Raw genomic sequence first — 25368 nt, forward strand, 5'->3', positions numbered from 1 at the left:
TTGTAATATGTCTGTGGGTATTGAGCTGTCAGTCTGACTTTATTCTGAGGGGGTGTGTGTGTGTGTGTGTATTGAGCCAACAGTGGGAGGCCAAACGCTGCTCCTGAAGAGCTATTAAATAGCCCTTCATACCTCTCCTCGCCTCCTGCACCCACACACACACACCTTGCACTCTCCATTGACAACACCCCCTACTCACCCCCTCCCTCCATCACTGTACAACTTAACCCCTCTCTCCATCTATTCTCTCTATTTCTTTAATTGCAGCTTTCCTCCGTATTCTGCTGGATCAATAGGGACAAACGTTGTAGAATGGCTGGGAGGCAAAGTGCCATCGATCTCCCAAACACCACACACACACACACACACACGTGTACACGCTCACACGCACCTTCCCGAGGCTCCTGGTCCCCTCCTCCACGTTGGCTGCTGCTGTGATGACGTTCTCCTCTATGCTGTCAATCTTCTCCTGCTGGGACTGACACACACACAGGGTTTATACACTGGAGACACACCGCTGACTTGGTCCCTCTCGACACAGCAACACAGATGTGTGTGTCTGTCTGTCTGTGGGGGGTGATGCGGGTGTAAAGTAGAAAAGGTAGGGTCAGGGGGAGATTATATTGGGGCAGGGGGGGGTCTGGGGAGATTATATTGGGGTAGGAAGGGGTCTTGGGGGGGGTTATATTGGGGCAGGAGGGGTCTGGGGGTTATTGTGAGAAGCTCATGAAATATTCAGAGTGGCAGCTGTCCCTCTCCCTGTGTGCCGGACACCATCCATCCTTCTCTCCTTCCTTATTGTAGTTGTTGTTGTTATATGTACATACTATATGCATTTTATGGACATGGTACCTTTTTACATTAGCTACTTATTACATATGGATAGACAATATTCAGACAACAGGTATACATTTTCTGTAGTGGTTTCAGTCATAACTATGATCAATCGTGAGCTTTTTTAAGTCTCTCGTCTCCCTTACTGCCCCCTGACTCCCTCCCTCTCCGTCACTGCCCCCTAACTCCCTCCCTCTCCGTCACTGCCCCCTAACTCCCTCCCTCACTGCCCCCTAACTCCCTCCCTCTCCCTCACTGCCCCCTAACTCCCTCCCTCTCCGTCACTGCCCCCTAACTCCCTCCCTCTCCGTCACTGCCCCCTAACTCCCTCCCTCTCCGTCACTGCCCCCTAACTCCCTCCCTCTCCGTCACTGCCCCCTAACTCCCTCCCTCACTGCCCCCTAACTCCCTCCCTCTCCCTCACTGCCCCCTAACTCCCTCCCTCTCCGTCACTGCCCCCTAACTCCCTCCCTCTCCGTCACTGCCCCCTAACTCCCTCCCTCTCCGTCACTGCCCCCTAACTCCCTCCCTCTCCGTCACTGCCCCCTAACTCACTCCCTCACTGCCCCCTAACTCCCTCCCTCTCCCTCACTGCCCCCTAACTCCCTCCCTCACTGCCCCCTAACTCCCTCCCTCTCCGTCACTGCCCCCTAACTCCCTCCCTCTCCCTTACTGCCCCCTAACTCCCTCCCTCTCCCTCACTGCCCCCTAACTCCCTCCCTCTCCATCACTGCCCCCTAACTCCCTCCCTCTCTGTCACTGTCCCCTAACTCCCTCCCTCTCTGCCCCTTAACTCCCTCCCTCTCCCTCACTGCCCCCTAACTCCCTCCCTCACTGCCCCCTAACTCCCTCCCTCTCCCTCACTGCCCCCTAACTCCCTCCCTTTCCCTCACTGCCCCCTAACTCCCTCCCTCACTGTCCCCTAACTCCCTCCCTCTCTGCCCCCTAACTCCCTCCCTCTCTGTCACTGCCCCCTAACTCCCTCCTTCTCCCTCTCTGCCCCCTAACTCCCTCCCTCACTGCCCCCTAACTCCCTCCCTCTCGCTCACTGCCCCCTAACTCCCTCCCTCTCCCTCACTGCCCCCTAACTCCCTCCCTCTCCCTCACTGCCCCCTAACTCCCTCCCTCTCCCTTACTGCAGTCTACAGTCCCCTCCCCTACAGTCTCCTCCCTCACTCCTCCCCGTTACAGTCCCCTCCCTCCTCCCCGTTACAGTCCCCTCCCTCCTCTCCGTCACAGTCCCCTCCCTCCTCTCCGTTACAGTCCCCTCCCTCCTCTCCGTTACAGTCCCCTCCCTCCCTCCTCTCCGTTACAGCGCCCTCCCTCCTCTCCATTTACAGTCCCCTCCCTCCTCTCCGTTACAGTCCCCTCCCTCCCTCCTCTCCGTTACAGTCCCCTCACTCCCTCCTCTCCGTTACAGTCCCCTCCCTCCCTCCTCTCCGTTACAGTCCCCTCCCTCCCTCCTCTCCGTTACAGTCCCCTCCCTCCCTCCTCTCCATTACAGTCCCCTCCCTCCCTCCTCTCCGTTAGTCCCCTCCATCCCTCCTCTCCGTTACAGTCCCCTCCCTCCCTCCTCTCCGTTACAGTCCCCTCCCTCCCTCCTCTCCGTTACAGTCCCCTCCCTCCCTCCTCTCCGTTACAGTCCCCTCCCTCCCTCCTCTCCGTTACAGTCCCCTCCCTCCTCTCCGTTACAGTCCCCTCCCTCACTCCTCTCCGTTACAGTCCCCTCCCTCATTCTTCTCCGTTACAGTCCCCTCCCTCACTCCTCTCCGTTACAGTCCCCTCCCTCCCTCCTCTCCGTTACAGTCCCCTCCCTCCCTCCGTCCTCTACGTTACAGTCCCCTCCCTCCCTCCCTCCTCTCTGTTACAGTCCCCTCCCTCCCTCCCTCCTCTCCGTTACAGTCCCCTCCCTCACTCCTCTCCGTTACAGTCCCCTCCCTCTCTCCCTCCTCTCCGTTACAGTCCCCGCCCTCCCTCCTCTCCGTTACAGAACCCTCCCTCCCTCCTCTCCGTTACAGTCCCCTCCCTCCCTCCGTTACAGTCCCCTCCCTCCCTCCTCTCCGTTACAGTCCCCTCCCTCCCTCCTCTCCGTTACAGTCCCCTCCCTCCCTCCTCTCCGTTACAGTCCCCTCCCTCCCTCCTCTCCGTTACAATCCCCTCCCTTACTCCTCTCCGTTACAGTCCCCTCCCTCCTCTCCATTACAGTCCCCTCCCTCACTCCTCTCCGTTACAGTCCCCTCCCTCATTCTTCTCCGTTACAGTCCCCTCCCTCACTCCTCTCCGTTACAGTCCCCTCCCTCCCTCCGTTACAGTCCCCTCCCTCCCTCCTCTCCGTTACAGTCCCCTCCCTCCCTCCTCTCCGTTACAGTCCCCTCCCTCCCTCCTCTCCGTTACAGTCCCCTCCCTCCCTCCTCTCCGTTACAATCCCCTCCCTTACTCCTCTCCGTTACAGTCCCCGCCCTCCTCTCCGTTACAGTCCCCTCCCTCCCTCCTCTCCGTTACAGTCCCCTCCCTCCCTCCTCTCCGTTACAGTCCCCTCCCTTCTCTCCGTTACAGTCCCCTCCCTCACTCCTCTCCGTTACAGTCCCCTCCCTCCTCTCCATTACAGTCCCCTCCCTCACTCCTCTCCGTTACAGTCCCCTCCCTCACTCCTCTCCATTACAGTCCCCTCCCTCCTCTCCGTTACAGTCCCCTCCCTCCTCTCTGTTACAGTCCCCTCCCTCCCTCCTCTCAGTTACAGTCCCCTCCCTCCCTCCTCCCCATTACAGTCCCCTCCCTCCTCTCCGTTACAGTCCCCTCCCTCCTCTCTGTTTCAGTCCCCTCCCTCCCTCCTCTCCATTACAGTCCCCTCTCTTCTCTCCGTTACAGTCCCCTCCCTCCTCTCCGTTTACAGTCCACTCCCTCCTCTCCGTTTACAGTCCCCTCCCTCCCTCCTCTCCGTTACAGTCCCCTCACTCCTCTCCGTTACAGTCCCCTCCCTCACTCCTCTCTGTTACAGTCCCCTCCCTCCCTCCGTTACAGTCCCCTCCCTCCCTCCTCTCCGTTACAGTCCCCTCCCTCACTCCTCTCCGTTACAGTCCCCTCCCTCACTCCTCTCCGTTACAGTCCCCTCCCTCCCTCCTCTCCGTTACAGTCCCCTCCCTCCCTCCTCTCCGTTACAGTCCCCTCCCTTCCTCCTCTCCGTTACAGTCCCCTCCCTCACTCCTCTCCGTGACAGTCCCCTCCCTCACTCCTCTCCGTTACAGTCCCCTCCCTCACTCCTCTCCGTTACAGTCCCCTCCCTCCCTCCTCTCCGTTTACAGTCCCCTCCCTCCTTCCTCTCCGTTACAGACCCTCCCTCCTCTCCGTTACAGTCCCCTCCCTACCTCCTCCCCGTTACAGTCCCCTCCCTCCCTCCTCCCCGTTACAGTCCCCTCCCTCCTCTCCGTCACAGTCCCCTCCCTTCTCTCCGTTACAGTCCCCTCCCTCCCTCCTCTCCGTTACAGCCCCCTCCCTCCTCTCCATTTACAGTCCCCTCCCTCCTCACCGTTTACAGTCCCCTCCCTCCTCTCCGTTACAGTCCCCTCCCTCGTCTCCGTTACAGTCCCCTCCCTCCCTCCTCTCCGTTACAGTCCCCTCCCTCCCTCCCTCCTCTCCGTTACAGTCCCCGCCCTCCCTCCGTCCTCTACGTTACAGTCCCCTCCCTCCCTCCTCTCCGTTACAGTCCCCTCCCTCCCTCCTCTCCGTTACAGTCCCCTCCCTCCCTCCTCTCCGTTACAGTCCCCTCCCTCCCTCCTCTCCGTTACAGTCCCCTCCCTCCCTCTGTTACAGTCCCCTCCCTCCCTCCTCTCCGTTACAGTCCCCTCCCTCCCTCCTCTCCGTTACAGTCCCCTCCCTCCTCTCCGTTACAGTCCCCTCCCTCCTCTCCGTTACAATCCCCTCCCTTACTCCTCTCCGTTACAGTCCCCTACCTCCTCTCCATTACAGTCCCCTCCCTCACTCCTCTCCGTTACAAGCCCCTCCCTCATTCTTCTCTGTTACAGTCCCCTCCCTCCTTCCTCTCTGTTACAGTACCCTCCCTCCCTCCTCTCCGTTACAGTCCCCTCCCTCCCTCCTCTCCGTTACAGTCCCCTCCCTCCCTCCGTCCTCTACGTTACAGTCCCCTCCCTCCCTCCGTCCTCTACGTTACAGTCCCCTCCCTCCCTCCCTCCTCTCTGTTACAGTCCCCTCCCTCCCTCCTCTCCGTTACAGTCTCCTCCCTCACTCCTCTCCGTTACAGTCCCCTCCCTCCTCTCCGTTACAGTCCCCTCCCTCCTCTCCGTTACAGTCCCCTCCCTCCTCTCCGTTACAGTCCCCTCCCTCCCTCCTCTCCGTTACAGTCCCCTCCCTCCCTCCTCTCCGTTAGTCCCCTCCCTCCCTCCTCTCCGTTACAGTCCCCTCCCTCCTCTCCGTTACAATCCCCTCCCTTACTCCTCTCCGTTACAGTCCCCTCCCTCCTCTCCATTGCAGTCCCCTCCCTCACTCCTCTCCGTTACAGTCCCCTCCCTCATTCTTCTCCGTTACAGTCCCCTCCCTCCCTCCCTCCTCTCCGTTACAGTCCCCTCCCTCACTCCTCTCCGTTACAGTCCCCTCACTCATTCTTCTCCGTTACAGTCCCCTCCCTCCCTCCCTCCTCTCCGTTACAGTCCCCTCCCTCACTCCTCTCCGTTACAGTCCCCTCCCTCATTCTTCTCCGTTACAGTCCCCTCCCTCCCTCCCTCCTCTCCGTTACAGTCCCCTCCCTCCCTCCTCTCCGTTAGTCCCCTCCCTCCCTCCTCTCCCGTTACAGTCCCCTCCCTCCTCTCCGTTACAATCCCCTCCCTTACTCCTCTCCGTTACAGTCCCCTCCCTCCTCTCCATTGCAGTCCCCTCCCTCACTCCTCTCCGTTACAGTCCCCTCCCTCATTCTTCTCCGTTACAGTCCCCTCCCTCCCTCCCTCCTCTCCATTACAGTCCCCTCCCTCACTCCTCTCCGTTACAGTCCCCTCCCTCATTCTTCTCCGTTACAGTCCCCTCCCTCACTCCTCTCCGTTACAGTCCCCTCCCTCCCTCTTCTCCGTTAGACCCCTCACTCCTCTCCGTTACAGTCCCCTCCCTCCTCTCCGTTACAGTCCCCTCCCTCACTCCTCTCCGCTACAGTCCCCTCCCTCCCTCTTCTCCGTTAGACCCCTCACTCCTCTCCGTTACAGTCCCCTCCCTCCTCTCCGTTACAGTCCCCTCCCTCCCTCCTCTCCGTTACAGTCCCCTCCCTCCCTCCTCTCCGTTACAGTCCCCTCCCTTCTCTCCGTTACAGTCCCCTCCCTCACTCCTCTCCGTTACAGTCCCCTCCCTCCTCTCCATTACAGTCCCCTCCCTCACTCCTCTCCGTTACAGTCCCCTCCCTCACTCCTCTCCATTACAGTCCCCTCCCTCCTCTCCGTTACAGTCCCCTCCCTCCTCTCTGTTACAGTCCCCTCCCTCCCTCCTCTCAGTTACAGTCCCCTCCCTCCCTCCTCCCCATTACAGTCCCCTCCCTCCTCTCCGTTACAGTCCCCTCCCTCCTCTCTGTTTCAGTCCCCTTCCTCCCTCCTCTCCATTAGTCCCCTCTCTTCTCTCCGTTACAGTCCCCTCCCTCCTCTCCGTTTACAGTCCACTCCCTCCTCTCCGTTTACAGTCCCCTCCCTCCCTCCTCTCCGTTACAGTCCCCTCACTCCTCTCCGTTACAGTCCCCTCCCTCACTCCTCTCTGTTACAGTCCCCTCCCTCCCTCCGTTACAGCCCCCTCCCTCCCTCCTCTCCGTTACAGTCCCCTCCCTCACTCCTCTCCGTTACAGTCCCCTCCCTCACTCCTCTCCGTTACAGTCCCCTCCCTCACTCCTCTCCGTTACAGTCCCCTCCCTCCCTCCTCTCCGTTACAGTCCCCTCCCTCCCTCCTCTCCGTTACAGTCCCCTCCCTCACTCCTCTCCGTGACAGTCCCATCCCTCACTCCTCTCCGTTACAGTCCCCTCCCTCACTCCTCTCCGTTACAGTCCCCTCCCTCCCTCCTCTCCGTTTACAGTCCCCTCCCTCCTTCCTCTCCGTTACAGACCCTCCCTCCTCTCCGTTACAGTCCCCTCCCCTACCTCCTCCCCGTTACAGTCCCCTCCCTCCCTCCTCCCCGTTACAGTCCCCTCCCTCCTCTCCGTCACAGTCCCCTCCCTTCTCTCCGTCACAGTCCCCTCCCTCCCTCCTCTCCGTTACAGCCCCCTCCCTCCTCTCCATTTACAGTCCCCTCCCTCCTCACCGTTTACAGTCCCCTCCCTCCTCTCCGTTACAGTCCCCTCCCTCGTCTCCGTTACAGTCCCCTCCCTCCCTCCTCTCCGTTACAGTCCCTCCCTCCCTCCCTCCTCTCCGTTACAGTCCCCGCCCCTCCCTCCGTCCTCTACGTTACAGTCCCCTCCCTCCCTCCTCTCCGTTACAGTCCCCTCCCTCCCTCCTCTCCGTTACAGTCCCCTCCCTCCCTCCTCTCCGTTACAGTCCCCTCCCTCCCTCCTCTCCGTTACAGTCCCCTCCCTCCCTCTGTTACAGTCCCCTCCCTCCTCTCCGTTACAGTCCCCTCCCTCCCTCCTCTCCGTTACAGTCCCCTCCCTCCTCTCCGTTACAATCCCCTCCCTTACTCCTCTCCGTTACAGTCCCCTACCTCCTCTCCATTACAGTCCCCTCCCCTCACTCCTCTCCGTTACAAGCCCCTCCCTCATTCTTCTCTGTTACAGTCCCCTCCCTCCTTCCTCTCTGTTACAGTACCCTCCCTCCCTCCTCTCCGTTACAGTCCCCTCCCTCCCTCCTCTCCGTTACAGTCCCCTCCCTCCCTCCGTCCTCTACGTTACAGTCCCCTCCCTCCCTCCGTCCTCTACGTTACAGTCCCCTCCCTCCCTCCCTCCTCTCTGTTACAGTCCCCTCCCTCCCTCCTCTCCGTTACAGTCTCCTCCCTCACTCCTCTCCGTTACAGTCCCCTCCCTCCGTTACAGTCCCCTCCCTCCTCTCCGTTACAGTCCCCTCCCTCCTCTCCGTTACAGTCCCCTCCCTCCCTCCTCTCCGTTACAGTCCCCTCCCTCCCTCCTCTCCGTTAGTCCCCTCCCTCCCTCCTCTCCGTTACAGTCCCCTCCCTCCTCTCCGTTACAATCCCCTCCCTTACTCCTCTCCGTTACAGTCCCCTCCCTCCTCTCCATTGCAGTCCCCTCCCTCACTCCTCTCCGTTACAGTCCCCTCCCCTCATTCTTCTCCGTTACAGTCCCCTCCCTCCCTCCCTCCTCTCCGTTACAGTCCCCTCCCTCACTCCTCTCCGTTACAGTCCCCTCCCTCATTCTTCTCCGTTACAGTCCCCTCCCCTCCCTCCCTCCTCTCCGTTACAGTCCCCTCCCTCACTCCTCTCCGTTACAGTCCCCTCCCTCATTCTTCTCCGTTACAGTCCCCTCCCTCCCTCCCTCCTCTCCGTTACAGTCCCCTCCCTCCCTCCTCTCCGTTAGTCCCCTCCCTCCCTCCTCTCCGTTACAGTCCCCTCCCTCCTCTCCGTTACAATCCCCTCCCGTACTCCTCTCCGTTACAGTCCCCTCCCTCCTCTCCATTGCAGTCCCCTCCCTCACTCCTCTCCGTTACAGTCCCCTCCCTCATTCTTCTCCGTTACAGTCCCCTCCCTCCCTCCCTCCCTCCTCTCCGTTACAGTCCCCTCCCTCACTCCTCTCCGTTACAGTCCCCTCCCTCATTCTTCTCCGTTACAGTCCCCTCCCTCCCTCCCTCCTCTCCGTTACAGTCCCCTCCCTCACTCCTCTCCGTTACAGTCCCCTCCCTCATTCTTCTCCGTTACAGTCCCCTCCCTCCCTCCCTCCTCTCCGTTACAGTCCCCTCCCTCACTCCTCTCCGTTACAGTCCCCTCCCTCACTACTCTCCGTTACAGTCCCCTCCCTCCTCTCCGTTACAGTCCCCTCCCTCCCTCCTCTCCGTTACAGTCCCCTCCCTCCCTCCTCTCCGTTACAGTCCCCTCCCTCCTCTCCGTTACAGTCCCCTCCCTCCTCTCCGTTACAGTCCCCTCCATTTACATTACATTTACATTTAAGTCATTTAGCAGACGCTCTTATCCAGAGCGACTTACAAATTGGTGAATTCACCTTCTGACATCAGTGGAACAGCCACTTTACAATAGTGCATCTAAATCATTTAAGGGGGGGTGAGAAGGATTGCTTTATCCTATCCTAGGTATTCCTTGAAGAGGTGGGGTTTCAGGTGTCTCCGGAAGGTGGTGATTGACTCCGCTGTCCTGGCGTCGTGAGGGAGTTTGTTCCACCATTGGGGGGCCAGAGCAGCGAACAGTTTTGACTGGGCTGAGCGGGAACTGTACTTCCTCAGTGGTAGGGAGGCGAGCAGGCCAGAGGTGGATGAACGCAGTGCCCTTGCTTGGGTGTAGGGCCTGATCAGAGCCTGGAGGTACTGCGGTGCCGTTCCCCTCACAGCTCCGTAGGCAAGCACCATGGTCTTGTAGCGGATGCGAGCTTCAACTGGAAGCCAGTGGAGAGAGCGGAGGAGCGGGGTGACGTGAGAGAACTTGGGAAGGTTGAACACCAGACGGGCTGCGGCGTTCTGGATGAGTTGTAGGGGTTTAATGGCACAGGCAGGGAGCCCAGCCAACAGCGAGTTGCAGTAATCCAGACGGGAGATGACAAGTGCCTGGATTAGGACCTGCGCCGCTTCCTGTGTGAGGCAGGGTCGTACTCTGCGGATGTTGTAGAGCATGAACCTACAGGAACGGGCCACCGCCTTGATGTTAGTTGAGAACGACAGGGTGTTGTCCAGGATCACGCCAAGGTTCTTAGCACTCTGGGAGGAGGAAACAATGGAGTTGTCAACCGTGATGGCCCTCCCTCACTCCTCTCCGTTACAGTCCCCTCCCTCCTCTCCGTTACAGTCCCCTCCCTCACTCCTCTCCATTACAGTCCCCTCCCTCCTCTCCGTTACAGTCCCCTCCCTCCTCTCTGTTACAGTCCCCTCCCTCCCTCCCTCCTCCCCATTACAGTCCCCTCCCTCCTCTCCGTTTACAGTCCCCTCCCTCCTCTCTGTTTACAGTCCCCTCCCTCCCTCCTCTCCGTTACAGTCCCCTCCCTCGTCTCCGTTACAGTCCCCTCACTCCTCTCCGTTACAGTCCCCTCCCTCCTCTCCGTTTACAGTCCCCTCCCTCCTCTCCGTTTACAGTCCCCTCCCTCCCTCCTCTCCGTTACAGTCCCCTCCCTCGTCTCCGTTACAGTCCCCTCCCTCCTCTCCGTTACAGTCCCCTCACTCCTCTCCGTTACATTCCCCTACCTCACTCCTCTCCGTTACAGTCCCCTCCCTCCCTCCTCTCCGTTACAGTCCCCTCCCTCCCTCCTCTCCGTTACAGTCCCCTCCCTCCCTCCTCTCCGTTACAGTCCCCTCCCTCCCTCCCTCCTCTCCGTTACAGTCCCCTCCCTCCCTCCTCTCCGTTACAGTCCCCTCCCTCCCTCCTCTCCGTTACAGTCCCCTCCCTCACTCCTCTCCGTTACAGTCCCCTCCCTCCCTCCTCTCCGTTACAGTCCCCTCCCTCCCTCCTCTCCGTTACAGTCCCCTCCCTCACTCCTCTCCGTTACAGTCCCCTCCCTCCTCTCCGTTACAGTCCCCTCCCTCCCTCCTCTCCGTTACAGTCCCCTCCCTCCCTCCTCTCCGTTAGTCCCCTCCCTCCCTCCTCTCCGTTACAGTCCCCTCCCTCCTCTCCGTTACAATCCCCTCCCTTACTCCTCTCCGTTACAGTCCCCTCCCTCCTCTCCATTGCAGTCCCCTCCCTCACTCCTCTCCGTTACAGTCCCCTCCCTCATTCTTCTCCGTTACAGTCCCCTCCCTCACTCCTCTCCGTTACAGTCCCCTCCCTCCCTCCTCTCCGTTAGTCCCCTCACTCCTCTCCGTTACAGTCCCCTCCCTCCCTCCTCTCCGTTACAGTCCCCTCCCTCCCTCCTCTCCGTTACAGTCCCCTCCCTCCTCTCCGTTACAGTCCCCTCCCTCCTCTCCGTTACAGTCCCCTCCCTCCTCTCCATTACAGTCCCCTCCCTCCCTCCTCTCCGTTACAGTCCCCTCCCTCCTCTCCGTTACAGTCCCCTCCCTCCTCTCCGTTACAGTCCCCTCCCTCACTCCTCTCCATTACAGTCCCCTCCCTCCTCTCCGTTACAGTCCCCTCCATCCTCTCTGTTACAGTCCCCTCCCTCCCTCCTCCCCATTACAGTCCCCTCCCTCCTCTCCGTTTACAGTCCCCTCCCTCCTCTCCGTTTACAGTCCCCTCCCTCCCTCCTCTCCGTTACAGTCCCCTCCCTCCCTCCTCTCCGTTACAGTCCCCTCCCTCGTCTCCGTTACAGTCCCCTCACTCCTCTCCGTTACAGTCCCCTCCCTCCTCTCCGTTTACAGTCCCCTCCCTCCTCTCCGTTTACAGTCCCCTCCCTCCCTCCTCTCCGTTACAGTCCCCTCCCTCGTCTCCGTTACAGTCCCCTCCCTCCTCTCCGTTACAGTCCCCTCACTCCTCTCTGTTACATTCCCCTCCCTCACTCCTCTCCGTTACAGTCCCCTCCCCCCTCCTCTCCGTTACAGTCCCCTCCCTCCCTCCTCTCCGTTACAGTCCCCTCCCTCCTCTCCGTTACAGTCCCCTCCCTCCCTCCTCTCCGTTACAGTCCCCTCCCTCCCTCCTCTCCGTTACAGTCCCCTCCCTCCCTCCTCTCCGTTACAGTCCCCTCCCTCCTCTCCGTTACATTCCCCTCCCCCCTCCTCTCCGTTACAGTCCCCTCCCTCCCTCCTCTCCGTTACAGTCCCCTCCCTCCCTCCTCTCCGTTACAGTCCCCTCCCTCCTCTCTGTTTCAGTCCCCTCCCTCCCTCCTCTCCATTACAGTCCCCTCTCTTCTCTCCGTTACAGTCCCCTCCCTCCTCTCCGTTACAGCCCCCTCCCTCCTCTCCGTTTACAGTCCCCTCGCTCCTCTCCGTTTACAGTCCCCTCCCTCCCTCCTCTCCGTTACAGTCCCCTCCCTTGTCTCCGTTACAGTCCCCTCCCTCCCTCCTCTCCGTTACAGTCCCCTCCCTCCCTCCTCTCCGTTACAGTCCCCTCCCTCCTCTCCGTTACAGTCCCCTCCCTCCCTCCTCTCCGTTACAGTCCCCTCCCTCCCTCCTCTCCGTTACAGTCCCCTCCCTCACTCCTCTCCGTTACAGTCCCCTCCCTCACTCCCTCCCTCCTCTCCATACAGTCCCCTCCCCTCCCTCCCTCCTCTCCGTTACAGTCCCCTCCCTTCCTCCTCTCCGTTACAGTCCCCTCCCTCCCTCCTCTCCGTTACAGTCCCCTCCCTCCTCTCCGTTTACAGTCCCCTCCCTCCTCTCCGTTTACAGTCCCCTCCCTCCCTCCTCTCCGTTACAGTCCCCTCCCTCGTCTCCGTTACAGTCCCCTCCCTCCTCTCCGTTACAGTCCCCTCCCTCACTCCTCTCCGTTACAGTCCCCTCCCCTCACTCCTCTCCATTACAGTCCCCTCCCTCCTCTCCGTTACAGTCCCCTCTCTCCTCTCTGTTACAGTCCCCTCCCTCCTGTCCGTTTACAGTCCCCTCCCTCCTCTCCGTTTACAGTCCCCTCCCTCCCTCCTCTCCGTTACAGTCCCCTCCCTCGTCTCCGTTACAGTCCCCTCACTCCTCTCCGTTACAGTCCCCTCCCTCCTCTCCGTTTACAGTCCCCTCCCTCCTCTCCGTTTACAGTCCCCCTCCCTCCCTCCTCTCCCGTTACAGTCCCCTCCCTCGTCTCCGTTACAGTCCCCTCCCTCCTCTCCGTTACAGTCCCCTCACTCCTCTCCGTTACATTCCCCTCCCTCACTCCTCTCCGTTACAGTCCCCTCCCTCACTCCTCTCCGTTACAGTCCCCTCCCTCCCTCCTCTCCGTTACAGTCCCCTCCCTCCCTCCTCTCCGTTACAGTCCCCTCACTCCCTCCTCTCCCGTTACAGTCCCCTCCCTCCCTCCTCTCCGTTACAGTCCCCTCCCTCCCTCCTCTCCGTTACAGTCCCCTCCCTCCCTCCTCTCCATTACAGTCCCCTCCCTCCCTCCTCTCCGTTAGTCCCCTCCATCCCTCCTCTCCGTTACAGTCCCCTCCCTCCCTCCTCTCCGTTACAGTCCCCTCCCTCCCTCCTCTCCGTTACATTCCCCTCCCTCACTCCTCTCCGTTACAGTCCCCTCCCTCCCTCCTCTCCGTTACAGTCCCCTCCCTCCTCTCCATTTACAGTCCCCTCCCTCCCTCCTCTCCGTTACAGTCCCCTCCCTCGTCTCCGTTACAGTCCCCTCCCTCCTCTCCGTTACAGTCCCCTCACTCCTCTCCGTTACATTCCCCTCCCTCACTCCTCTCCGTTACAGTCCCCTCCCTCCCTCCTCTCCGTTACAGTCCCCTCCCTCCCTCCTCTCCGTTACAGTCCCCTCCCTCCCTCCTCTCCGTTACAGTCCCCTCCCTCCCTCCTCTCCGTTACAGTCCCCTCCCTCCCTCCTCTCCGTTACAGTCCCCTCCCTCCCTCCTCTCCGTTACAGTCCCCTCCCTCCTCTCCGTTACAGTCCCCTCCCTCCCTCCTCTCCGTTACAGTCCCCTCCCTCCCTCCCTCCTCTCCGTTACAGTCCCCTCCCTCCCTCCTCTCCGTTACAGTCCCCTCCCTCCTCTCCGTTACAGTCCCCTCCCTCCTCTCCGTTACAGTCCCCTCCCTCCTCTCCGTTACAGTCCCCTCCCTCCCTCCTCTCCGTTACAGTCCCCTCCCTCCCTCCCTCCTCTCCGTTACAGTCCCCTCCCTCCCTCCTCTCTGTTACAGTCCCCTCCCTCCCTCCTCTCTGTTACAGTCCTCCCTCCTCTCCGTTACAGTCCCCTCCCTCCTCTCCGTTACAGTCCCCTCCCTCCCTCCTCTCCGTTACAGTCCCCTCCCTCCCTCCTCTCCGTTACAGTCCCCTCCCTCCCTCCTCTCTGTTACAGTCCCCTCCCTCCCTCCTCTCCGTTACAGTCCCCTCCCTCCTCTCCGTTACAGTCCCCTCCCTCCTCTCCATTACAGTCCCCTCCCTCCCTCCCTCCTCTCCATACAGTCCCCTCCCTCCCTCCCTCCTCTCCGTTACAGTCCCCTCCCTCCCTCCTCTCCGTTACAGTCCCCTCCCTCCCTCCTCTCTGTTACAGTCCCCTCCCTCCTCTCCGTTACAGTCCCCTCCCTCCTCTCCGTTACAGTCCCCTCCCTCCTCTCCGTTACAGTCCCCTCCCTCCCTCCTCTCCGTTACAGTCCCCTCCCTCCCTCCTCTCCGTTACAGTCCCCTCCCTCCCTCCTCTCCGTTACAGTCCCCTCCCTCACTCCTCTCCGTTACAGTCCCCTCCCTCACTCCCTCCCTCCTCTCCGTTACAGTCCCCTGCCTCCCTCCCTCCTCTCCGTTACAGTCCCCTCCCTCCCTCCTCTCCGTTACAGTCCCCTCCCTCCCTCCTCTCCGTTACAGTCCCCTCCCTCCTCTCCGTTACAGTCCCCTCCCTCCTCTCCGTTACAGTCCCCTCCCTCCTCTCCGTTACAGTCCCCTCCCCTCCCTCCCTCCTCTCCGTTACAGTCCCCTCCCTCCTCTCCGTTACAGTCCCCTCCCTCCTCTCCGTTACAGTCCCCTCCCTCCTCTCCGTTACAGTCCCCTCCCTCCTCTCCGTTACAGTCCCCTCCCTCCCTCCATCATTCTCCTCTCCCTTAAGGTGTCTGCATGCTTCCCAGCCGTGCATATATTATGACGGCATATTGTAACGCTTTTGTTAGTTTTGGTCTTCAGTGAGGGCTTTTTCCGGCCGTGCTAACAAAACATTTTCTCCAGGCATGCCGGAGTCGGTAGCTGAAGTCTACGCCCCTTCACCTGTGATTGGTCAACAGTAGGGATTCTTCAATTAAATGTTTGATGTCATTCAGGGAGACCGCACCAAACATCTTGGATGTAAAATTGTTCGACTAAGATCTGCTTGGTACTTCAAACAAAGGTCTTTAAAAGGGATTATGCGAGCACACTCATTCTGACCCGAAGCATGCTGACACCTTTACTCCTCTCCTCAGTCCTCACATCTCTCCCCCACTCTCATGTTCACTTCGGTTCCCATTTCTTCACCCTCCCTCCCTTTAAATCCCAGATGTATGTATGGTTGTTGGTGGATGTGAAGCTTCTAGGCTCCAGCCAGTGTAACAGGGGGAGGTGAGTGCTTCAGTCAGACACTAGCAGGCTGCGTCTGAACATCTCAACTTGCCGGTCTCTGTCCCCCTCCCTCCCTCTCTCTCTCTCTCTCAAATCCCCAGGCAGGTACAAACACCGACACACAGCAGTGTTTACCCTGTGGTTGAGAGGCTGCGTATTGGTCCCTGAACGACACCGGTCACCCCAGAGAGACCACAGCACTAAAACATCTTTATGCTCTTTCCTTCAAAACAATCTCCTCTCGGTCTCGTCTCTACCTCCCTAAATCTCTCTTTCTACACTTCTTTCTGCCCTCCTCTCTCACCATGTTTAAGCCCTCCCTTCCTCTCACTCTCCCTCCTATTGCTCTTTCGTTCCCAGGGGATAGTGTGATAATCGGAGTCGTATGTTTTCCTCCTGGCCCACCATACGCCCTGTTGCCTGTGTTCTCTCCCACGGCACTCTCTCTCCTCTCTACTCCCCATGGACACACAGCCCCCTTCTCTCCTATCCTCTCTCGTCTCCCACCTCTCCCCTATGGCCCATTTTCTACCATCCCCCCTCCCCCAGCAGTACACCTGCCTGCAGCCCAACTCCAGTAACCTGTGGTGTGCTGTGACCTGCTCTCTAAGGAGCCCCAGCATGAATCCAACCAGACAGACAGACGCTAGGCTAGCTGTCGCTCACTACACTGTCTGTCAGTGCCCTCACTGCCCTGTGTGCTAGCAGCATGGTTAGCGTAGCCGCAGCAGGCTATCTGTGTTACGTAGCCCTGTCCCTGTCATTCATCCTGTCTCATTAGACATCAGAAAAGCATTGTCTGCTGACCTTGTCAGCTCTCAATCAAACACACACAGAACATACATTGCATTCGGGAAGTATTCAGACCCCTTCTCCTTTTCAACATTTTGTTATGTTACAACCTTATTCTTAAACGGATTAACTTTAAAAAAATTATCCTCATCTATCTACACACAATAACCCATAATGACTAGTTTTTTATGTTGTTGTTTTTTTGCTAATTTCACAAGTATTCAGACCCTTTGCTATGAGCCTCGAAATGGAGCTCAGGTATATCCTGTTTCCATTGATCATCCTTGAGATGTTTCTACAACTTGATTGGAGTCCACCTGTGGCAAATTCAATTGATTGGACATGATTTGAAAAGGCACAGACCTGTCTATTTAAGGTCCCAGAGTTGACAGTGCATGTCAGATCAAAAACCAAGCCATGAGGTTGAAGAAATTGTCCGTACAGCCCCGAGACAGGATTGTGTCGAGGCACAGATCTGGGGATGAGTACCGAAACATGTCTGCGGCATTGAAGATCTCAGTGGCCTCCATCATTCTTAAATGGAAGAAGTTTGGCACCACCAAGACTCTTCCTAGAGCTGGCCGATCGGCCAGCCAGCCAAACTGAGCAATCAGGGGAGAAGGGCCTTGGTCAGGAAGATGACCAAGAACCTGATGGTCACTCTGACAGAGCTCCAGAGTTCCTCTGTGGAGATGGGAGAACCTTCCAGAAGGATAACCATCTCTGCAGCACTCCAACAGTCAGGCCTTTATGGTAGAGTGGCCAAACGGAAGCCAATCCGCAGGAAAAGGCACATGACAGCCCACCTGGAGTTTGCCACAAGCATTTCGCTACACTCGCAATAACATCTGCTAACCATGTGTATGTGACCAATAAAATTTGATTTGATTTGAAAAGGCACCTAAAGGACTCTCAGACCATGAGAAACAAGATTCTCTGATCTGCTGAACCAAGATTAAACTCTTTGGCCTGAATGCCAAGCGTCACACCTGGAGGAAACCTGGCACCATCACTATGGTGAAGCATGGTGGCGACAGCATCATGCTGTGGGGATGTTTTTCAGTTGCAGGGACTGGGAGACTAGTCAGGATTGAGGGAACGATAAACGGAGCAAAGTACAGAGAGATCCTTGATGAAAACCACACAGCCAAGACAACACAGGAGTGGCTTCGGGACAAGTCTCTGAATGTCATTGAGTGGCCCAGCCAGAGCCCGGACTTGTACCCGATCGGACATCTCTGGAGAGACCTGAAAATAGCTGTGCAGCAACGCTCCCCATCTAACCTGATAGAGCTTGAGAGGATCTTTAGAGAAGAATGGAAGAAACTCCCAAAATAAAGGTGTGTCAAGCTTGTAGTGTCATACCCTAGAAGACTTGATGTTGTAATTGCTGCCAAAGGTGCTTCAACAAAGTACTGAGTAAAAGGTCTGAATACTTAAGGAAATGTGATATTTCAGTTTTTATTTGCAAAAATGCCTACAAAACAGTTTTTGCTTTGTCATTATGGGGTATTGTGTGTAGTTTTATGAGGAAAACAATTTAATCAATTGTAGAATTAGGCTGTAACGTAACAAAATGTGGGAAAAGTCCAGGGGAATACTTTCCGAATGCACTGTACATAGCATACTCACATGGACCAGCAGAGAGAACTCTGTCACCAAACCGCTAAGCTCCTTCAGGTCCTGACAAAACAAACTCATATTAACACAGCAACAATAATACAAACAAAAACCTACTATATGACATATTAAAGGCATGAATAAATATTATGATCTCTTAATCTATTATTAAGACAATTTGTGAATACAGTACAAGGGGCCCAAATATTCCCACCTCCTCCAGGGTGTCCCAGGACTCAGCAGCACTCTCGTTGAGGGGGATCACTGGGAGGAGGAGCTGCGTTTGATTGACAGGAGGGGGCTCCCTGCCCACATCATCACCATGGGAACCACCTAATGGACAAGGTCAGTGAGAACCAGAGTGACCAACTTTAGATCTGGACATGTTACTGCTTCTGAAATTCTCAAATTCATAATGAGCATTTAGATGATTTATTAGTTGGTTTATTGGTCAATAAAGGAAGAGCTAACATGGCTGCCATAGAATTAAATAAACTGATGTATTGAATAGAGGGGAAGGTGGCGGTGCTACCTGAGGATGAGTGGTCTGGGAGGCGTGGTGCCTGTGGCAGAGGGGCGGGGTTAGAATGCAGGAGTAGGAAGTCTTGCGTGGCAGCAGATGCTCGTTCTCTGATTGGCTGAACCAGCCTCTCTAGGGCGGGGCCGTCCTCCGGGCGGACACATCCACACAGCTTCTCCATCTCTCTAACATTAGCCCTCAACTGCTACAGAGAGGGAGGGAGAGTGAGAGAGAGGTTCAACTTCCCAACAGATAGATTTAAAAAAGAGGCACGAGAGAGAGAGAAGTACACCCTCATACAGACAGACAGGTTCCAGTGTCTCTGCTGGGAGGAGGAGTGAGAAGGGGAAGTAGGAGGGTGTCAGATCGCCTCCCCTGGTTGTACCCATCAGCCCCAGGGCAGACCAGGGCAGGGGTCAGGAGGTCATGACCAATAGATGCTCCCACGCTAATTAAACATGATGAACGAACATACACACACAGCTGCAGACTGAATTAGCATTGAGCTTCTATGGGCACGAGGAGACACAACTGTCAGAACGCTAAAGACCTGTTAGCATATGCTTCACAGACAACACACACACAGAGACACACACACACAAAGAACACAACACAAAGATCAACAATAAGAACATTAACAGGTGAATGAACTCTCTGCACTGCTGGAGAAGGTTGGTTAAAACCTCTTAAATGTAATCTACATAATCCCCTAAAGTAATTATTTACCATGTGAGGGCCATAAACAATAACTAGTAATGCTGCAATCTCTACGGTTCAAATTTCCCCTTTCTGGTAAAACAGTTAGACTGGTGAGGTGTAGTCACTTTTCAAGACACAAGATCAAGTACACAGCACAAACATGATACAAACATGATACAAATATGTTACAGTGGGGCAAAAAAGTATTTAGTCAGCCACCAATTGTGTAAGTTCTCCCACTTAAAAAGATGAGAGAGGCCTGTAATTTTCATCATAGGTACACTTCAACTATGACAGACAAAATGAGAAAAAAATCCAGAAAATCACATTGTAGGATTTTGAATGAATTTATTTGCAAATTATGGTGGAAAATAAGTATTTGGTCACCTACAAACAAGCAAGATTTCTGGCTCTCACAGACCTGTAACTTCTTCTTTAAGAGGCTACTATGTCCTCCACTTGTAACCTGTATTAATGGCACCTGTTTGAACTTGTTACCAGTATAAAAGACACCTGTCCACAACCTCAAACAGTCACACTCCAAACTCCACCATGGCCAAGACCAAAGAGCTGTCAAAGGACACCAGAAACAAAATTGTAGACCTGCACCAGGCTGAGAAGACTGAATCTGTAATAGGTAACAGCTTGGTTTGAAGAAATCAACTGTGGGAGCAATTATTAGGAAATGGAAGACATACAAGACCACTGATAATCTCCCTCGATCTAGGGCTCCACGCAAGATCTCACCCCGTGGGGTCAAAATGATCACAAGAACGGTGAGCAAAAATCCCAGAACCACACGGGGGGACCTAGTGAATGAACTGCAGAGAGCTGGGACCAAAGTAACAAAGCCTACCATCAGTAACACACTACGCCGCCAGGGACTCAAATCCTGCAGTGCCAGATGTGTCCCCCTGCTTAAGCCAGTACATGTCCAGGCCCGTCTGAAATTTGCTAGAGAGCATTTGGATGATCCAGAAGAAGATTGGGAGAATGTCATATGGTCAGATGAAACCAAAATAGAACTTTTTGGTAAAAACTCAACTCGTCGTGTTTGGAGGACAAAGAATGCTGAGTTGCATCCAAAGAACACCATACCTACTGTGAAGCATGGGGGTGGAAACATCATGCTTTGGGGCTGTTTTACTGCAAAGGGACCAGGACGACTGATCCGTGTAAAGGAAATAAGGAATGGGGCCATGTATCGTGAGATTTTGAGTGAAAACCTCCTTCCATCAGCAAGGGCATTGAAGATGAAATGTGGCTGGGTCTTTCAGCATGACAATGATCCCAAACACACTGACCGGGCAACGAAGGAGTGGCTTCGTAAGAAGCATTTCAAGGTCCTGGAGTGGCCTAGCCAGTCTCCAGATCTCAACCCCATAGAAAATATTTGGAGGGAGTTGAAAGTCCGTGTTACCCAGCAACAGCCCTAAAACATCACTGCTCTAGAGGAGATCTGCATGGAGGAATGGGCCAAAATACCAGCAACAGTGTGTGAAAACCTTGTGAATACTTACAGAAAACGTTTGACCTCTGTCATTGCCACCATTGGGTATATAACAAAGTAGTGAGATAAACTTTTGTTATTGACCAAATACTTATTTTCCACCATAATTTGCAAATAAATTCATTAAAGATCCTACAATGCGATTTTCTGGATTTTTTTCTCATTTTGTCTGTCATAGTTGAAGTGTACCTATGATGAAAATTACAGGCCTCTCTCATCTTTTTAAGTGGGAGAACTTGCATAATTGGTGGCTGACTAAATACTTTTTGCCCCACTGTATATGATGGATATCCTCTAACTAAACTGTATAAATAAGGCTTGAAATTACTTATTTGTTCTAAATATAGGATAATCAATTTATAAAACGACTAACTATAAGATTTCTGTATAATACATTTTTGTAAATTTATTGTTAGAGAAAATGAGCATATTTTCGAAAGGTCTCTTGGTCAAAACGTCTGTACCGATCACTGTGAATATTTCCTGAACTCGTTAGGCCTTTCATCTCATATAGTGTCTGTCTATCACAAACAGAAAGTGGGTTTTGTTTAAAATCTATTCATTATTTTAGAATACTGGCTATAAATCGATCCTAATGTGGTTGAAGATATCCCTCTAGTGGTGTGGGGGCTGTGCTTTGGCAAAGTGGGTGGGGTTATATCCTTCCTGTTTGGCCCTGTCCGGGGGTGTCCTCAGATGGGGCCACAGTGTCTACTGACCCCTCCTGTCTCAGTCTCCAGTATTTATGCTGCAGTAGTTTATGTGTCGGGGGGCTGGGTCAGTTTGTTATATCTGGAGTACTTCTCCTGTCCTATTCGGTGTCCTGTGTGAATCTAAGTGTGCGTTCTCTAATTCTCTCCTTCTCTCTTTCTTTCTCTCTCTCGGAGGACCTGAGCCCTAGGACCATGCCCCAGGACAACCTGACATGATGACTCCTTGCTGTCCCCAGTCCACCTGACCGTGCTGCTGCTCCAGTTTCAAATGTTCTGCCTTATTATTATTCGACCATGCTGGTCATTTATGAACATTTGAACATCTTGGCCATGTTCTGTTATAATCTCCACCCGGCACAGCCAGAAGAGGACTGGCCACCCCACATATGCTCTCTCTATTTCTCTCTTTCTTTATCTCTCTCGGAGGACCTGAGCCCTAGGACCATGCCCCAGGACAACCTGACATGATGACTCCTTGCTGTCCCCAGTCCACCTGACCGTGCTGCTGCTCCAGTTTCAACTGTTCTGCATTATTATTATTCGACCATGCTGGTCATTTATGAACATTTGAACATCTTTGCCATGTTCTGTTATAATCTCCACCCGGCACAGCCAGAAGAGGAATGGCCACCCCACATAGCCTGGTTCCTCTCTCGGTTTCTTCCTAGGTTTTGGCCTTTCTAGGGAGTTTTTCCTAGCCACTGTGCTTCTACACCTGCATTGCTTGCTGTTTGGGGTTTTAGGCTGGGTTTCTGTACAGCACTTTGAGATATCAGCTGATGTACGAAGGGCTATATAAATAAATTTGATTTGATTTGGTAGAGTGATGAAACCACTCCCCCTCGCTACATTACGGTGTAAGGATTCCAGGCATATGCTGCTTCATACAGGCGTAGGAGACTCACTAACTTTTACAGATGCACAATCGAGAGCATCCTGTCGGACATTATCACCGCCTGGTACGGCAACTGCTCCGCCCACAACCGTAAGGCTCTCCAGAGGGTAGTGAGGTCTGCACAACGCATCACCAAGGGCAAACTACCTGTCCTCCAGGACACCTACACCACCCGATGTCACAAGAAGACCATAAAGATCATCAAGGACAACAACTACCCGAGCCACTGCCTGTTCACACCGCTATCATCCAGAAGGCGAGGTCAGTACAGGTGCATCAAAGCAGGGACCGAGACTGAAAAACAGCTTCTATCTCAAGGCCATCAGACTGTTAAACAGCAATCACTAACATTGAGTGGCTGCTGCCAACATACTGACTCAATTCTAGCCACTTTAATAATGTAAAAATTGATGTAAAAAATGTATCACTAGCCACTTTAAACAATGCCACTTCATATAATGTTTACATACCCTACATTACTCATCTCATATGTATATACTATACTCGATACCATCTACTGCATCTTGCCTATGCCGTTCTGTACCATCACTCATTCATATATTTATATGTACATATTATTTTATTCCTTTACACTGTGTGTATAAGGTAGTTGTTGTGGAATTGTTAGGTTAGATTACTTGTTGGTTATTACTGCATTGTCGGAACTAGAAGCACAAGCATTTCGCTACACTCGCATTAACATCTGCTAATCATGTGTATGTGACAAATAAAATGTGATTTGATTTGACTACTTTGTCTGTAAAAATCAGGGCTACTGCTCAATGCAAGCCAACTCAAACGATTTATAAGCAAATATTTCAGTCAGAACCGATATCAGAACCACGCAGGTCCCCTAAACAGGGGACTTTACATCGAAGAGGATTTATTAAAAATCGGTTTTAAAAATGGCAAAAGGCGTTTACAGAACTACGGGCTACTGATTGAAAGGTGTGTAGGAGTGTGTAACTGGTCCATATTTGTGTGTTTTCAGGCTGTTGTCTCTGGGGGGGAAGTGGATATGGAGGGGAGGGGGTGGGACCCTGAGACCGTTGTATGATAGTCAGTCACTCAGTCAGCGGTGTGTGTGTGACTCTGTCAGTCAGTCAGTCAGTCAGTGGGGGACAGACAGGCATGTGAAGCAGCAGGACTCCATCTCTGCAGACAAACACACAGTAAACACCAGGGAGAAAGTGAAACCAGGCACACGTTGCTAAATAGGCCCTGCCACACCAACACACACACACACACACACACACACACACACACACACACACACACACACACACACACACACACACACACACACGGCGTTACGAAACCGATTCACACGCCTGCTAATATTTTTGCACTCACTAAGTCTAGAGGGTCTTAGGCCTAGTTAACTGGTCTGTAACCTGAGAAATCAACGTATGCGTCTAGGTGTGAATGTATGTACCCAGGAGACCTTACCGTAGGTCCAGGGCCAGCTCCGTCTTCACCTCTTGGTCGGCCGGTCCAAGTGGATTATTATTTGTTCAGATGGTGACTAAACATAAATATGTTCAAGAAGGAAAAATAGCAAAGGCACGCCCAAACTAAAAGACCCCAAATCAAACCAGTAGGCTCTCCGAGCTGGTACTCTGACTGACGATCACCCTAATTGACAACACCCTGGGGGAATGGAGTGTGGAAGTGATCTGTAGTGTGCTGTCTAAACTACCTAACCTATTCCCTCAAAGGGATGAGCAGCAGAGAGGGGGTCTATAATAATATTCACAGTTAGGAGAAAGAGATGAATAGATGAGTGATGGATGAAAATAGAGGCATGCAGACAGAAATACAGAAAGCAGAGGAGCCCACTTCCTGCCTAGAGAGTGAGGGGTGACTCGATCTTTCCCTGCTTCCCTCTGCCTTTCTTGCTCTCTCTCTACTTCTCTTAGGCTCTATCTGTGCTGCATGTCCTTGTGTATCATCACCCATCTTCAGCTTCCTTACACACACCCGGCCCAGAGGACAGAAACACACACACGCCACACAGGAAAGCACACTGCCCCTCCCAAGGGATTTGAGGGGAATGGTGTGTTTTGAGTGTGTGTATGTGTGTGTGTGTGTGTGTGTGTGTGTGTGTGTGTGTGTGTGTGTGTGTGTGTGTGTGTGTGTGAGGGAAGGAGGTGGGGGTGAATCCTTCAGTTCCAGAGACATGGTGGTGTCATTGTGAAAACACACTGTGCAGCACTTTACACACACACACACTATTTTACATACACACTCCTGATCTCCTGCAGGCACACAGCACACAGTCACAACATACTGTATATACTCAGCACAAGGCCAGTGTGCGTGTGTCTATGTTTTACCTGCACAGTGCGGCTGGCATTGATGTGCTCCTGATGAAGGCGATCCCATTGTCCACTATGCTGGAACTGTAAGACAATAACAAGCTCAGTTGCTGCTTCTCTGTGTGTGGTTCTTCTGTAACTTCCAATGGTCGGTGATGTGAGTTTGCGTGTGTATATATGTGTGTGAGTACATGTGTGTGTTACCTTCAGTATATTGCTGTGGTGTCTCTGTAGTCTTTCTAGGTCTGTCGGCAGGGCTACTTTAGTGAACTTGTTGATTGGCCCTTCAAGACGCCTCAGCGTCAGCTTGCCCCCTTCCTCTGACATCCTCCCTGACATCTGACCCCGGGTGTGTTCTCACACCTGCAACCATACACACGTGCTCCTCTTACTCAGCTACCTGGAAGACAGGAGGGAGGAGGTATACATCAAACATCAGTGTGCCACACACAACCACGTGACCGGTTTTACACACACACACACACACACACACACACACACACACACACACACACACACACACACACACACACACACACACACACACACACACACACACACCTCCTTGTAACCCAATGCCAAACACATCACAACATACCATTGCTGGCTAGTGGGGAGCTTTTGCTGACCCCCTCGTGCCCAAGGTTTAAATAACAGGGTCTCAGTCTGTCTCGAGCTATTTGCTAACTAACGACGTTAAACGACAACATCCGGGAACAAATGACAACAGAAAACTTTGCTTGTTCCAGAGAGAAGAAATGTCTGTAATTATGACACATTAAAACACATTTTGACCGAGGTAAGGCATCATCCTCTAGCTAGCTGGCAGGTATAACGTTATATTGTGTCTGTCAGGTGAGTTAACGTTAACAATATGTTATCAAGCTAGCCAGCACAGCTGACCATTCAAACTTTAAATCTATCACATTTCATTTTCAAACCGTGAACATATTACTTACTTAAAGTAAAAACCCACGAGTGTAAAACTTGGGAGATGCATTCTTCTAGGCTATTTCGTAACTGTTTGTCTCGAGTTAGCTACATGTCCAACTTTCCCTCCTGTTTGTAAACAACTTTCTTCCTTGCGCGCAGACGAATTACTTCCGATCTAAAACCTTAGCCCACAGAGAGAACGGTCCGCCCCTAGAGGCTGAATCTACAGCAGTCCTATACAGTAACCTTTCTGAGTTCAATAGTGAATATTATAGCAAGAGATGAGTGACTGATTTCATATACATTTTTG

At 54.1% G+C, this 25368-nt stretch overlaps 1 protein-coding gene across 4 annotated transcripts in view; it reads right to left on the reverse strand.

The window, feature by feature from the left end:
- Nucleotides 1-25234, reverse strand: part of stx17 (syntaxin 17) — a 28710-nt gene extending 3476 nt beyond the window's left edge. For 3 of the 4 annotated variants that reach the window (XR_010452445.1, XR_010452444.1, XM_064946584.1), the window contains exons 1-7: nt 25085-25234; nt 24330-24525; nt 24144-24209; nt 18003-18195; nt 17685-17803; nt 17483-17533; nt 392-478 (exon numbers count right to left, since the gene is read on the reverse strand). Coding sequence is in view for 2 of the 4 variants with exons in the window: in XM_064946584.1 (XP_064802656.1) it covers nt 392-478; nt 17483-17533; nt 17685-17803; nt 18003-18195; nt 24144-24209; nt 24330-24464 (651 nt within the window). In the remaining 2 variants the exon portion in view is untranslated. The remainder of the gene's footprint in view (nt 1-391; nt 479-17482; nt 17534-17684; nt 17804-18002; nt 18196-24143; nt 24210-24329; nt 24526-25084) is intronic. The other variant, XM_064946585.1, reaches the window with a different exon arrangement.
- Between the last annotated feature and the right edge of the window lie 134 nt (nt 25235-25368).

This window comes from Oncorhynchus masou, chromosome 29 (genome assembly GCF_036934945.1).
Source record: "Oncorhynchus masou masou isolate Uvic2021 chromosome 29, UVic_Omas_1.1, whole genome shotgun sequence".
Taxonomy (NCBI): domain Eukaryota; kingdom Metazoa; phylum Chordata; class Actinopteri; order Salmoniformes; family Salmonidae; genus Oncorhynchus; species Oncorhynchus masou.